Raw genomic sequence first — 15,466 nt, 5'->3', positions numbered from 1 at the left:
TGTCATGAAGTCGTTCAGGGCAGCTCTTCTCCATAATGCCCATGACGCCATTATTGATGGTCATAGGGGCATGAATTCGACTCTGGAGAAATTGGAACGGCAATACTATTATTGCCCAAAGATGAGGCGAGATGTGTTTACATATGTATAACGCTGTGATATTTTTTTGGTGAAAGCTCCTCATGGGAAGAAGATAGGGTTATTACAACCCTTGCCAATTCTAGAGGGTCCTTTCCAAGATATTTCAATGGACTTTGTCACGAATCTGCCTCCCCGTCTGAGTAAGCGTAATACTCAGTGCTTAACTATTGTTGATAGATTTAGCAAATTTGTTATGCTTATTCCTTGCACGGCCAATGTGACCGCCGAGGATGTTGCCCAGTTGTTCATTCGGCATTGGTACCCAATTGGCGGGATTTCTAGAACCATAGTGTCGGACCGAGATGCCAAGTTTACCAGTCATTTTTGGAGGACATTGTTTGATAACTTTGGTACTAAATTGAATTTTTCCAATGCATTCCACCCACAGACGGACGGCCAGACAGAGATATACAACCAGTTGGCCTTTGATGTGCTGAAGTGTTATGTCCACGATCAGCAAGGTAAGTAGGAATCATATTTGCCTTTAGTTCAAGCTGTTTTGAATGATTCTTTCTCTTCACCTATTGACAAGACTCCATATGAGGTAGCGTTTGGAAGACCATTCCAGTCAAGACCTCGTCTTCAGTTCCTGAAGCGAACAGAGTGACGGAAACTTACCGGGAGATTTCAGAGTCAGTAAAAGACAGGTTGGCTAAAGCGCAAGAGGCCTACACTCGACAGGCCAATAAAGACCGAAGGGATATGAAGTTTTCGGAAGGGGATTGGGTTTATCTTCGGATTATGAAACAAAGGTTGAAGCAAGTGGGCAAGCGATGCCCAAAGTTGTCTTTCAGGAGCTTCGGACCCTTTCCCATCCAGAAAAAGATCAATGAGGTTTCTATGCAGTTGAAGCTACCTCCGAGTTGGACTATGCACGATGTGTTTCACGTCAGTTGGTTAAAGCCATATGCAGGTCCGATCCCTTCAGAAGTTAAAGACGAGGCGGAACCAGATATTGTTGATGAAGCAGAAGTTATGGTTCCAGAACAGATTCTTTTGCACCGTTTCAAGCATGGCTCAGGCCGAAGGCAAAGACAGTTCCTCACGAAGTTTCAGAACCAAGGGACCCACGAAGCAGTATGGCTTGACAAAGAGTTTTTCGACGACTATCCGGCGTTATTGACGGATTATTTGGAGGCTATGCAGCTTCCATCAAGTTAAGCAGAAGGGGATGTCACGTGCATCCCACACTTGGATGCCACGTAGACATATTTGTACAGAAGGTGCAGGACCTGGGATGGTAAACTTGTCCCATGTGAGCCCAGTCCAAGACGAGTCAGCCAGGGTTCCATACCAGTCGTCCGAGGTCAGGTGTGCATTATCCTGCACATGAGTCCAAGGTCAGATGTGCGCTGTCCTGCACATGAAATAATGCCAATCCATGCTCTGAGTCTCCCTCTGGAATGATGTCAGTGATTCTGTGTATCTAGTATGGTACTGGATGCCAAATCACTGTATAGACTGTTAGGGTTTGCATATAGCAAAGGGGCCAGCCCATAGGGCTACCCCAAGTACTTGTGTGGGCATGGGGACAGTGTATTTTGAGCCTCAGACTTATGCACGGGCACTGACCCTCGCTCAGAATCAGAAGTTGATGCTCAACGGAAGTAAGCCCTGTTAGACATCATCCCCTACTTGCTGGCTCCCTTTTTGGTGTCCTATTTAGCCTCTAGGGCTGACCATGTTAGTCAAAGGGACTGGTCACCCCTCACATATATTTTACCCATATTTATTCCCCATTTATGGTCCTGGGTATTTTTCCAGGTCGTGGAGGTACTTTTGCTCCAGTCGGCTGCCTTCATGTAGGTGTATATATAGCCGGCATGCCTCCCTCATATTTCACTGCTTGCACTGCTTGCTTAGCATTGTTTGCTGCAGTCCCTCACATACGAGGTTTTCTCCCCTCTTGCCCGGGACATGTATTACTTTGGATGATGATATTGAGAGCAGGTTCTCACCTGTGTTTCCTCTCCATCTCTCTCTCTCACTCTCTCTCCTGTGTTTCTACTTTCCCTCCTCCTGCTACACATTCTATCATGGTATCAGAGCGCCGATGATTGTCAACGTTGGATGCTCCTGGGCTGCAGTTCCTCCTCATCACAGCATCAATTGGAAGCTTCTAGGCAGCCTGACAGGGGCGTTTTTTTTGGACAGCAGACCTGTTCTTCTAGTCGGCACCTTCCAGGGTTCTTAGGCATTTTTTTTTTCAGGTATGGACAGCAACATAGTTGTCCCAAACAGGCTGCGTTTTTGGCCTGTTTGGGCTTGCTTTCCCTAGCCCTAATCTTGGAGCTCTCTCTTGATCTGAGGCTTCAGTGTTTCCATATTCAGCCCGTTCTACAGCCCCTTATACCTCTGCGTTTTCAGATTTGCAGCCATGGTTGCTGTGTTTTTCTGAACCGATCTTGCTGGTAGCTCTACCTTCACTTGGGCTTCTTCTGTTGGACCCGAAGGTACCTTCTCTTTAGCGTTTTTCCTCATAGGAGGTGTGGACACTGGTTAACCTGAATTTTCAGGTTTGTAGCCCTTGTTTGGCTGCGTTTTCTTCTCCAGTAGACACAAATCACTTGCAGAGGGGGTTTCTTGTTTGGATTGTGGCTTTGGAGGCAGTTTGGTACTTGAGGAGCAAACTGATTTTGGAGCATCTATACCTGTGTTCCTAGCCTACACAGTTTCCCGGTGTCTTCATGTTCCTTGCCTTCTGTTGGCAGTGGAGTGCTTTTTTTTGCTGGATAGCAGTGTTTTGGCTGCGTTTTGCTTCCCAAAGGAGTTTTCGGCCTATCTCCAGATACTTCACTTGAGGATCAGTTTCGGGAGCTGTTTTGTATCTGTGGAGACTTTCTTCTATGACAGGAGTTTACAAATTTTGGAGGAGAGCAGTGATCTTTTCAGAGATCCTGCGCAGAGTTTATTTTGTCCGAGCTTGTGTTCTTTGCAGTATTTGCAGAACAAGGAGGGTGTTTTGCCCTTGCAGTGTGATCCTTTCACATGGATCCTTTATTTGTTGCAGTGTGATCCTTTCACATGGATCCTTTATTTGTTGCTGACTCTTGGGATCTGGTTCTACTTCTGGAACAGTCTTCTGCTATCTGTGATGCTTTTAAGGAGTTTGTTATTACCACTGCAGTTTATATTCCTGCTTCCCTTCCTCATTGTGAGGAGTCTATCTCTGCATCTCTTTATGATGCTTCTGATGCCTCTCCCCCTGCCAGTTCTGCAGGCTTGTTGTTTTGGAGGATGGTTTTTTGGACCCGGTGGGATGCTTTGGATTTGTGGTTGCTAACCGTGCCTGGGGCACAGTGGTACTTCCAGATTTTTTTGGATTTGGATCAGTATATCAGGTTGGGCTTATATCAGTTCGACGATATCTTTTTTTAGAGGGGGATGTGGAGTCCTTTCATCTTGCAATGCCCACCTCAGTGGCGTGTACTTATGTACAACATTCGGCACCTCATGGTACTGAGTTTGAGTAGATGGACCCCATCTTTTCTACACAATCTTTACATCTTGCGATGCCGACCTTTTCAAAGGATGCTTTTGTACAGCATTTGGCTACTCTTGGTACAGAGTTGGAGCAGATTGACTCTTTCTTTTGAGGGTTCCAATGAGGAGCAGTTTGCTTCTCCCAGGATTGATTATATACAGGATCTGATCTTGGTACACTTGGGTTTGGAACCATTATTTGGAGCAGCACGTCGCAGCCTATATGGTTGTTTTCTTCTAGAGGAGTGGTGTTCCTGGCAGCTTATTCTATTGCTTTTGTAGCTGAGTTGCTGAGGAGATTGCTTGTGGAGCTTTCTTGGTACCTCTTTCTGCAGTGTTTCATCTTTGATCGATCTTGGAGTTCACTCAGCATCCGGTGCTGAGAGGGGGTGTTAGACATCATCCCCTACTTGCTGGCTTCCTATTTGGTGTCCTGTTTAGCCTCTAGGACTGACCATGTTAGTCAGAGGGGCTGGTCACCCCTCACATATATTTTACCCATATTTATTCCCCATTTATGGTCCTGGGTATTTTTCCCAATCGTGGAGGTACTTTTGCTCCAGTCGGCTGCCTTCATGTAGGTGTATATATAGCCGACATGCCTCCCTCATATTTCACTGCTTGCATTGCTTGCTTAGCATTGTTTGCTGCAGTCCCACATACGACGTTTTCTCCCCTCTTGCTTGGGACATGTATTACTTTGGATGATGATATTGAGAGCAGGTTCTCACCTGTGTTTCCTCTCCATCTCTCTCTCTCACTCTCTCTCCTGTGTTTCCACTTTCCCTTCTTCTGCTGCACATTCTATCAAGCCCAAGCAGGTACAATCTTCCCCAAAGCCCCAACAACAGTCATCTACCCAGGGTAAGGGGGCTCAGAACAGCATAGACCAAAAGGACCAAAAGAAAAATTCTTTGGGTCAATCAGGCAATAGAAAAGATTCTACGCCCAAGAAGACTCCTGAGGAAAAAGCTAAGGAGGGCATCACTGGAGGTTATCTCCAGCCGGATGAACAGACACGGTACAGGACAGAGAATCGTTGTTTCTTTTGTCACACTGTGGGACACGGGAAGGAAGATTGCACTAAGTTTCAGGCTGAAACGTATGCCAAGGCATCCACTTCCACAGTAGCAACCGTAGCAACCTTATCTACACCTCCGCCATCAGCCTCGAATGCCGTTCAGCTTTTTCCCTCTTTGAATTCAGTACCACCAGTGGTATTTGATGATAAGCAAGAGGGTGAGGCTGAGGGAAAAACAAAGGCTCTCATCTGTGCCTATGGCACTGCAAAGGGACAACAGTTCATTGTCCTCTTTGACATGGGCAGTTCTGAGGATGCCATCTCTCCACAGTTGGCCACCAAGATGAGTTGTACCTTCGTTCCTTATCATCTAGATGCGGACGGGTTTACCCCTGGTCTACGTGCACACATTACTCATAAAGCTCAACAGTTTGAGTTTCAGGTTCAGTGGGCCACATTTCAACGGGATTTCATTGTCTCCCCTCTTTTAGGGTGTGACATGATCCTCGGGATCCAGTGGTTTCGACAGTATGCAACCATTCCTTATTGGAGACAGGACACTTTCACTATCATTGAAGGTTTTCCTCAGCCTCTCATGATTCGCGGGGATTGGAGCATTCTTGGAACTCCACTCATTGCCCACATTCAGGTCCAACGAGCCATCCAAAAAGAAGCAAAGTGTGCGTTACTATATGTCCGCTCTTAGCCTAATGCAGTTCAAATAGCGCCCGCAGGGGAGCAGCGGCGGATGGCTGGTCTTTTGTCTCAATACAGCAACATCATTCTGCAAGACGACCTCACACCCAATCTCCCACCTAGTAGACCTGAGGACCATCGCATAGAGTTGGTTCCTAGTTCAAAACCTCCAAGCAAGTTCCTCTACCGCCTTTCTAAGGCATTGGAGAGCAAGCTGGAGCAACAATTAGCCTAGCTACTCCGGTCCGGATTTATCCGACCGTCTTCTTCACCTTTTGCCGCTCCCATTCTGTTTGTCCAAAAGAAGGATAAGTCCGCACGCTTGTGTGTGGATTACAGGACACTCAATAAGCTAACAGTTAAGAATAGATTTCCCATGCCCAAAATAGAGTACATCCCAGAATGACTCAATGGTGCAAAAAAAAATTCTAAGATAGATCTTAAGAGTGGCTACCATCAGGTTCGGATCTTCGAGGCCGACATTCCAAAAACCACTTTTAGGACCGAGCGTCGCCACTATGAATTTGTGGTGATGCCCTTTGGCCTCACCAACACACCAGCGACATTCAAAAAAATTATGTTTCAGGTTTTTCGGAATCTCATTGGCAAATGCATCTTCATCTTCTTAGATGGCATTCTTATCTTCTCAGGGACTGCAGAGCAGCATGAGCGAGATGTGGCACAGGTTTTGCAACTCTTACAGGACACTGAGTTGTTTATCAATGCCAAGAAAAGTGAGTTTGGAGCACAGGAAATCCATTACCTCGGATACATCATCAGTTCATCAAGTATTAGCCTCGACCTTGAAAACGTACAGGCCATTCTCAGTTGGGATGTTCCCGCTACAGCCCAAGAAATCCGCTCATTTGTGGGTCTTTGTCAAGCCTACAGCACACACATAGACAAGTTTTCTGACCTTGCAGCACCTCTCACTGACTTGCTCAAGGGCGTGAAGACTCGTCGTCAAAAAGTGTCCGTCATGGGCAAGGCTCTAGAGACATTCCAGGCAATGAAGAAAGTTGCCTCTGAGTCACCAGTTTTGAAGTTGGCATCATGGGATGATCCTTTCGAGATGATTACCGATGCCAGTAACCTTGCCATTGGAGTTGTTTTACAGCAAGATGGTAGGCCACTGGCTTATTATAGCCACAAATTGAATAACGCCGAAAAGAATTATTCAGTGTATGACAATGAGCTCTTGGGGGTGATGACCGCTCTTAAGCATTGGAAGCACTTCCTTTATAGGAGAGACTTCACAATTAAGACAGATCACCAGGCACTTAAATGGTTGCAAACCATGCCCAGTGTCCAATGGAGTGACAAGAAGTCTAGGTGGAGTCAATTGTTCCAACAATTTGGGGAAATGATTAAATACGTCTTGGGCAAAAATAACCCGGTTGCCGATGCTCTTAGTCAAAAGAGCACTATTCAGACATTGCAAGAGTCCATTGTGCTAGAAATTCAAGGCAAAGACTTGGACAGTATAAAGTAACAGTACCTAGATTCGGAAGAGTTTGCGACTCAATATCAATTGGCCCTCCATTCAGAACCAAGCCACTTCAGTATACAAGATGGTTGGTTGTTTTTCAAGAACTGTCTCTGTGTACTCAAAGAAAAGCACCAAGTCCTTCTCCACGATGCCCATGATTCTCTTGTTGGAGGTCATAGGGGTATCAACAGTACCTTGGAGAAGTTAGAGAGGTCATTCTATAGGCATAAGATGCGACGAGATGTCTACCAACACGTCCAATCATGCTAGATATGTCAAAAAGTGAAAGTTCCTCATACCAAATAGACAGGGTTACTTCAGTGACCAATCTTTGCCTTTTTCTAAGGGACCCTTTCACGACATCAGTATGGACTTCGTAGGCCCTCTTCCCGCCTCAATGGTTGGTTGTTTTTCAAGAACTGTCTCTGTGTACTCAAAGAAAAGCACCAAGTCCTTCTCCACGACACCCATGATTCTCTTGTTGGAGGTCATAGGGGTACAGTACCTTGGAGAAGTTAGAGAGGTCATTCTATTAGCATAAGATGCGACGAGATGTCTACCAACACATCCAATCATGCTAGATATGTCAAAAAGTGAAAGTTCCTCATACCAAATAGATAGGGTTACTTCAGTGACCAGTCTTTGCCTTTTCCTAAGGGACCCTTTCACGACATCAGTATGGACTTCGTAGGCCATCTTCCCGCCTCAACTAGATCTAGAAACACAGTGTATGACAATGGTTGACAGATTCAGTAAGTTTTTCATGCTCATTCCATGCAAGCAGACAGCCACAGCCGAGGCCATAGCTTGCTTGTTCATTCGGTTTTGATACCCCATTGGTGGTTTGGCACGGACTATCACATCTGATAGAGATCCAAAATTTATGTCCCATTTTTGGAGAGCATTGTTTGACAATTTGGGACTAAGTTGCAGTTGTCTAGCGCATTCCAGCCTCAAACAAATGGCCAAACAGAAATATACAATCAATTGGCCTTTGAGGTTCTCAAATCATACTGCCATGACCAGCAGTCGAAATGGAAACAATATCTTTCTTTGGTTCAGGCAATCCTAAATGATACTCGCTCATCAAGTATTGGTCAAACGCCGTATGAGGCACCATTTAGTTGCCGGTTCTCATCTCTTTTGACGAGACAGGTGTCACCATCTCTTGAGGCCAATAAAACTACCGAGACATTCTCGGAAATCATGGAGTCAGTTAAGGAGCGCCTTGCCAAAGCTCAAGAAGGATATACCCGGCAAGCCAACAAATCCAAGCGAGATGTCAACTTTAAGGAAGGGGATTGAGTATATCTCCACATCATGAAACAACGACTAAAGCAAGTTGGCAAGCGTTGTCCCAAACTATCATTCTGAAGTTTCGGCCCATTTCCAATCATTCAAAAGTTAAGTGATATGTCTTTAAAGTTAAAGTTGCCGGAAAGTTGGACTATGCACAATGTCTTTCATGTTTCTTGGTTGAAGGCATATGTAGGTCCAGCATTGCAGGATATATCAGAAGAGCAACAACCAAATATGATCGACGAACCTGAAGTCATAGAGCCAGAGAAAATTCTCCTCCACAGATAGAAGCATGGATCCGGTCGAAGAATACGACAGTTTTACACGAAGTTTAAAGACCGCGAAACCCATGAAGCAGTTTGGCTGGATGAAGAGTTCTTTCAGGAGTACCCCAAATGTTAGGCGGACTACTTGGAAGCCTTGAACCTGCCATGCCGCCAAGTTCAGTAGGAGGGAATGTCACGTGCACCCTGCACTAGGGAACACAATGACACACTGGCTTGATCACCAGTGTAGCATTTGTTCAAAAGTAGCAACTTTTTTAGGAAAATTTGTCATACGTCGTGACCCCATTGTGAGCCCTCAGTCCAGGGACGGTCACGCACGAGCTACATAGGTCAGTCTTTGAGCCTTAGAGATCAGCCAAGTGTCAGTTCTTTTAACCCACTTGGAGAATTCATCATACAGGTAAAACTAAGAACCTGGCATCTAGCTCACTGCCCACCCATAAAGTCTCTTAGGCGCACCCCCGAGATGAAGGTTTAGAGGCTTCAAGAGACATGGCTCCACATAGAGAAAACCCTGGAGTCTCATACCACCAAGACTCTTATGTCCCAACAGGCCTAGGGTTAGAGGACTGCACATATGCTGGCTGAATGTGAAGAGGAGCTTCCTTGTTACCTGGAGTCGATTGGATGCTGTTATGCTTCTGCACTTTGCTGAATTACCTGAATGTATTGTGTGGGACTGAGGCACATGTATTTATATGGCTTCAGTGTACTGGTCGGCTGCCTGAGGAGGCTGTCGGCCTGCAGGAATTCTCACGACTAGCATTAAATGCCCAGTCAGTTGAAACTGCTCTCTGTCGACGGCTGCTGTTGGTCGGCTGCTTGAGGAGGTTGCTGTTGCCCCTTGTCGGCTTGTGGTCAGACTGTTGGCTGGTCGGTGGGCTGTTGGCCAACTGGTTGTCTGGCCTGGCCGACCCAGTTTGGCTTGGCCGACTATCACCTAAGTCCACAAAAGGGCCAGCCGACTGCCCTAGGTGTATGGCGAGGGTTTGGCTACCACTTGCAAGGCTAGCCCACATTGGGGCTGCCTTGGGGTTGGCCCCTTCTATATGAAATGAGTCTAAAATACGGTTACCTAATCATGCATCTATGGCTATGTCTACATGTCCCTTGCTACATGCTAATCTCGGGTGATTCCTCAAGAAGGAGACTTTACACCTCGCCCCTAATGAAACCTTTAAGAAACCTCTCGTAATTCTACAAAACCTATAAAACACCTATGAAACTTGTTTTGTGTGACCATTTCTAAAAGTCAATCATGTGTCATTATTGGTCTCATGGCTCTCTCTTTCAGCTCACAAGGCAAGTAAATGGACACTTGCAGTTCAAATTTCCGTTGAAAAATCAATAAATAATAAATAAATATTTCTCAAAAATGGACACTTACACTTCAAATTTCCCTTGAAAAATCATAAATAATAAATAAATGTTTCTCAAAATGGACACTTACACTTCAAATTTTCCTTTAAAAATCAATAAGTATAGATAAATGAATAGTTTCTCAACTTCCACTTGGGCCCTTTAGACATATATCCCACTACTCCTTGCTTTCAAAGCATCTGGCAATGACTCAGCAATCAAGATTGAACACCTATGAAATGTGGACTACTATGCAAAGGACCTTGCTGCATGTTTACAAGGCTCCAAAATTTATATATAATTTGTAGAACGTTGCATCACCATTGTCTATGCTTTGAACTTCCAACACCTAACTTGTCGCATGGGGAAGGAATGTTGCATAACCAACCTGAGACCTCTCAAAATCTATGCTTTGTACCTATCTCTTTCTACTTGTCGTCAAGGCCATGAGCAGTTTTCTCTTAGCTCAAGAGATTGGGCTCCAGGGATTGCATCTCCCCATCCATACTCAAGAGGAGGTACTAGACTCTAAGTTCATAGATGTCATAGCACCATACTTATCCGGAGATCTTCTATCGCGCATTAGGAGCGCACAACTGGCACAAGTTGTGTGGATTTTGGGTTGGCTCTACACCCGCCCCCGACTTGGCATCCAGTTGAGGGTTTCCAGTGGATCTCAAGGGGCACTCCAATCCCTTATCTTGGATCCGAGTAGGCATCAATATCTCCCCAGAACAATAGTTAGCCCCTCTTCTTCAGATCGAAAGAAGCTTCTATACCGAAGTTCAACGAGGCTTTCCTTCAGTGGTGGTGGCGAACTAGGTTCTTCTTGCCACCATGTGGTATATTACTTCTTGTTGGGCCTTCTATCGGGCTTGAATCGGTTAGGTTCAGTAGTTGATCTGCAATTTTCTCTCGGCTGGCAGTAATGGAAGGCCTACCCCAGCCAAGGTGGCCTGGAGAGTGATCATACAGCCATTCCACAGAGGGGGCCTCGGCATCATCAACCTCGTCATTCAAAGCTGGGCCCTGTTGGGTAAGTTAATTATTAGAGTACTTCTTCCAGGGAGCGAGCCATGGAAGATTTCCTCCAGGCCAGGATTTCAGCCCATATCCCGAGCTTGGGAGCCCTTGGCCGCAAAGCACTAGATGGATCTTCATGGAGATGCGGGCATGTCGCTTTAGCCCAGCTTTTGAGGACAGATTTGCAGCCAACCTATTACGAGCTTGGGATCACCTCAAACCGGCCCTCCAACAGTCTGTTTCGGTAGCCTTTGAGGAGCATCTTTGGCAGCCCCTAAATTGGAACCCCCTGATCCGTTTACCTAGCGGTCACATGCTAGGGGCTTGGCCTCATGTATCTTGGGGAGCTTTGAGCACGGGACCTGCTAGGTCTCTTGGAGATTGGATTGCATTAAAACAACTTCCCCCAGTGGCTCAAGAGAGAGGCCTGCTGGGATCCGGAGTAGAGACAGACTCAGCCTCAACATCGACTCTAACATTCCTCCAAAGTGGCTAACCCCAACCCTAGACCCTCTTCCCCCACCGTGGCTAGGAGTGTTCACCAGGCATGATATTCTCTTGGCAGTTCATGGCGTGGATGAGAGCTCCGCATTAATCACTTTTTTGATCGGACCTCGTGGCAGATTAGCGAGACTAGGTCCCTCTTGGAGGACTTCATGGGACGCACATTACAAAGGGTGACAGTGATCGGATTCCATGCACATGAGTGGCACATAGACCCGCCTCTAGCCAAGGTGGCCAGGGAGAGACTTTGGCGTTTATAGATTTTTCAGAGCCGACCCATCACACACCTCCAATGGGACCGAGGGGAGTGAACTTGGTGTGATCCTGCAGATAGGGAGGAGACTCCAAGTACCCCATTCTTCGCATACACCGCACAACTAGGCCATAGGATCCAAATGCCTGAGGTCAAGGGCACCCCGGCACAGCAACAGGACACTAGCAGTCTCAAGGCCTCTCACCGCGCTTTCTCTCTGGTTAAAGAAGAGCTAGACAAGCTCATCAACGTGGAATTCATGTATAAAATTGAGCACACTCAGTGGGTGTTACTAATAGGGATCAGATTTTTGAAAGAGGCTCTGGGACAGTTTTCGACCTCAGAAGATCACCCTCTTTTTGGGTTGCTGGCCCATCGAAGTTTGGTGGTTGGCACATGGTTGGCCATCGACGCGGTCAACCAGCACTATGTCCGAGATGTGGCCATCCCCAAGAGTCTCAATGACATTGCCTCTAGGTTTGCCTAAAGGCTCAGCAACTTTGGCAGCGGATTCTCCGCATCTCCACCATGGACAAAGCCTCTCCCATACTATTACATGGGTGCTGTCACGTGGGCCACAGAGGCTGAGGTGGTCATGGCTTATGAGGAGGAAGGTGGGAGGGCTAGCCATTCAAATCTCTCACCTTCGCATCTCGATAGTGCCAGTCCCCACCCCATCTACTGATCACTGGATTCCTGGTTCAAGCCAGAGATGAGAGATTTACAGTAGCATTGCCACATGGCACATCTAGAGAGCTCGATGCAGCGAAGCCATCTAAGGCACCAACACTCCGCCTATGGAGTCTATCAGGAGCATCTGGTTCGACATCATTCATACCCTCCACGGATAGTGAGCAAAGCTTTCGGGTGGTTATGACTGTATGCAAAAGCGTCCGGAAGCCTTCCTGAGGCTCTGGCGACCTGGTCCTTTTCTCACAGATTGTGGTAGCTAGAGACTTGTTTTGTTCTTTGATCCGTGCCCTATACATAAGGCGAGTTTGTATCTAGCCTTTGAGACTATTTTTTAGAGGGATCTTGTTTCCGGGAAAAAAATATATATATACTTTGTAGTTGCACTTAGGTCATAGTTTACCTCCTCCAACTAAAAATCTCTCTCTCTCTCGCGCTCTCTCATACATATATAGACAAACACAAATACATGTATACATAATATAGTCATACATACGTACATGATATATATTGTGTGTGTGTGTGTGTGTGTGTGTGTGTGTGTGAGAGAGAGAGAGAGAGAGAGACACAAACGCAATGCAATTCCTGCAATACCTGTTCACCGACTTGTGCATAGCGTTTCCAAGGCTCGAAAAGCCCGAAGTGATGGCTGCCAAGAAACCACCGCCATTGCGACCACTCATAGCTACTAGGCCTTTGCTCTCTACCTACGAAGGCACAATCTGCGAATCGAAGGTCGACAAAACAGCTTCACAGCAGATCAAAGAAAAAGGTGATAATAAAAGACTTGGCTGAGGGGGCAGGTCTCACAGGCTCTACGCATGTCGTGTTGCTGTGTAGAAAGGCTCGCTTCTTATGAATGTGATCTCCGCGTTTTTTCCCGTGTTCGTGAATCTTCTTGAAGTGTGGACTTTGAGTAGTACGCCGCCCATGCGTAGGATTGACTCACCTATATAGACGACTTCCAACCAATCCTCGAAAAAAAACGTTTTGTTTTTGAACCTTTAAAATTAAAGGCAATGGTTAGACTTAATCGAGATTTAGACTTAAAAAATCACTAGAAACTATACAAATATCGGGATTTATAACTAAAATATATATATTTAATTTTTTAAAATTAAAGACAATGTTAAATTCTAACTGGGATTTATGAATTTTAGCCAAGAAAATTATACTATAAACCGGGTTACGTGAGCACTGCTTCCACTAAATTACCCTTCAGCAAATGGTAGTGGTTGAAGTATAGTCTTCCATTTGGCCTAGGTTTTCAAAACCCACAAGTTGCTTCTTGGTCTAAAGGTTTGGTCTTTCACTGGAACATCCATTTCCCATATTAGTCTCCATCTCTTCATCCAAGTGTTCAAAAACCACCTTACTTTCAAAATTTTGTTGCAGTACGTCACATTAATCTCACTCTTGATCATCTCCTCATACAATGCCTTGGTAGATACCTTATCTAATTTAGCTCCCTTGAACCAAGTCCAATCATTTCGCCAACAAGCGTCATTGAAGGCAGTACAAACCTAGCCCTTCTCAACCTCCTCCAATACACTGCTTATAACATGAAGATCCCTCTGCAGTATCCCAAACTCCCCCCTAATCTAATTTAAATCTTTCCAGCCCACCTTGGGAGCAGTCCCAACAATCCCCCAATCTCCTTAGTCCTCAGTTATTTAAGCGGAGCCAAGGGAGGGTTGAATCTGTGAGCCATAAAATGCCCAGACTGAAGAAGGAGTTCCCTGATGCTCTAGTATGTCCATCCCACTTTATCAAGCCTATTATTTCTTTCCAATTCAGACATAGGAACTTGCAAAAATGGGAATTCACAATTTTCAAGGGAGCATAGGACATCAACTTATCCTTCCAATCTAGCCTTTAATCTGAACCTCAGACTCTTCAATCACCTCTCTGATCATCTTGGTCCAAATCCCCTCATGTTGATGACATTTAGGCAAGCTCACTTTATCCCATGCCAGCAAGGCAGATACCTTCTTGCCATCGTTACAATTTTTCCAAATGAAATCCTTGACTGGGGCCATGATCCTTTTCCAATGACACTTTCTAAATTCTATCACAAGACAAAGAAACATAATGTAGGCATTAAGGATTGTGTTAGCAATGGCCATCCTATCATAAAAAGGTACTCTGATCCCTTCCCATTTCTTCATCTTGCCAAGAAACCTTTCGATTGGCCAATTGGTTACCTCCTTCTTAATCACTCCAACTCCAAAAGGCACCCCAAATGTTTGATGATTTGTTCCTTCTTTATAACTTCACACCCCCATCTTTCCATGTTAAAACTATCCTTCTCAATCAGACTAATAATCCTGGATTTGTGTATATTGTTGGAAATAGTGTTGTAAGAATGCACACACACAATGGAGAAGCTCAAGGGAGCACACAATGGAGAAGCTCAAGGGAGCACACAATGAGATGATAGATAGATAATGAATGTGTGTTATACAAAGATGATAAGTATACCCCAAGATGGGTGTATACTAGCACGGGGGAAAAATCCTCCTAAAGAGAGGAAAAATGCGCTGGCTGGTCCTAATATGTTCACACAGATCACTACCAAATATGGCTACAAATCCCCCTTGGAGTGATGATGTGAACATGGGGTAAGTGGCATTAGAAATACAAAGATGCGCTAGGATTTTTGGAGTGTGATAGGGATCCTAGACTAGTCCCCAAAGGGAAGTAAGTTTAAAGCTTTACAAAATTCTTCAAACTTCTCTCGTGGGAGAGCCTTCAAGAACAAACCTGCCAAGTTATCATGTGTTCGCAAATAAGCCAAGTTATCATGTGTTCGCAAATAAGCCAAGCTCATTTTCCCTGCAAAGCATCTATCCCTGACACCTCAATGTGCTTTGTGTGAGCGTGAAAAACTAGATTCCTTGCAACTACCATAGCACTCTAATTGTCAGTGATGAAGATGGTAGTGGTTGAGGACTCACTAATACCCAAAACAATAAGGTGCTTGAGCCAAACACACTCAATTGTAGCTATAAATGATGCCTTGTACTCAGCTTCACAGCTAGAATTGGCCAGTAAGGGTTGCTTCTTGCTGAGCCATATATACATGAATCACCAAGGTGAAAGAAAAAACCAGTCGTTGGACACTCATGTGTCATAACATCCAACCCAATCTAAGACTATAAATGCATGCAACTATGATTTACCCCACTTGGGATAAAATAACCCAAAGTGCTTGGTGCCCT

The 15,466-nt window shown here is 45.4% G+C and overlaps 1 protein-coding gene across 1 annotated transcript in view; it reads right to left on the bottom strand.

The window, feature by feature from the left end:
- LOC147625696 (oxysterol-binding protein-related protein 3A-like) overlaps positions 1 to 13,195 on the bottom strand; it is a 34,599-nt gene extending 21,404 nt beyond the window's left edge. The window contains exons 1-2 of the mRNA XM_086817210.1: positions 13,056 to 13,195; positions 12,840 to 12,967 (exon numbers count right to left, since the gene is read on the bottom strand). Coding sequence (XP_086673336.1) covers positions 12,840 to 12,928 — 89 coding nt within the window. The 5' untranslated portion in view covers positions 12,929 to 12,967; positions 13,056 to 13,195. The remainder of the gene's footprint in view (positions 1 to 12,839; positions 12,968 to 13,055) is intronic.
- Between the last annotated feature and the right edge of the window lie 2,271 nt (positions 13,196 to 15,466).

The sequence above is a fragment of the Cibotium barometz genome, chromosome 23 (genome assembly GCF_041138505.1).
Source record: "Cibotium barometz isolate CiBa-2024 chromosome 23, ASM4113850v1, whole genome shotgun sequence".
Taxonomy (NCBI): domain Eukaryota; kingdom Viridiplantae; phylum Streptophyta; class Polypodiopsida; order Cyatheales; family Cibotiaceae; genus Cibotium; species Cibotium barometz.
The sequence above is the reverse complement of the archived record's forward strand: the minus strand, read 5'-3'. Positions and strand labels throughout refer to the sequence as shown.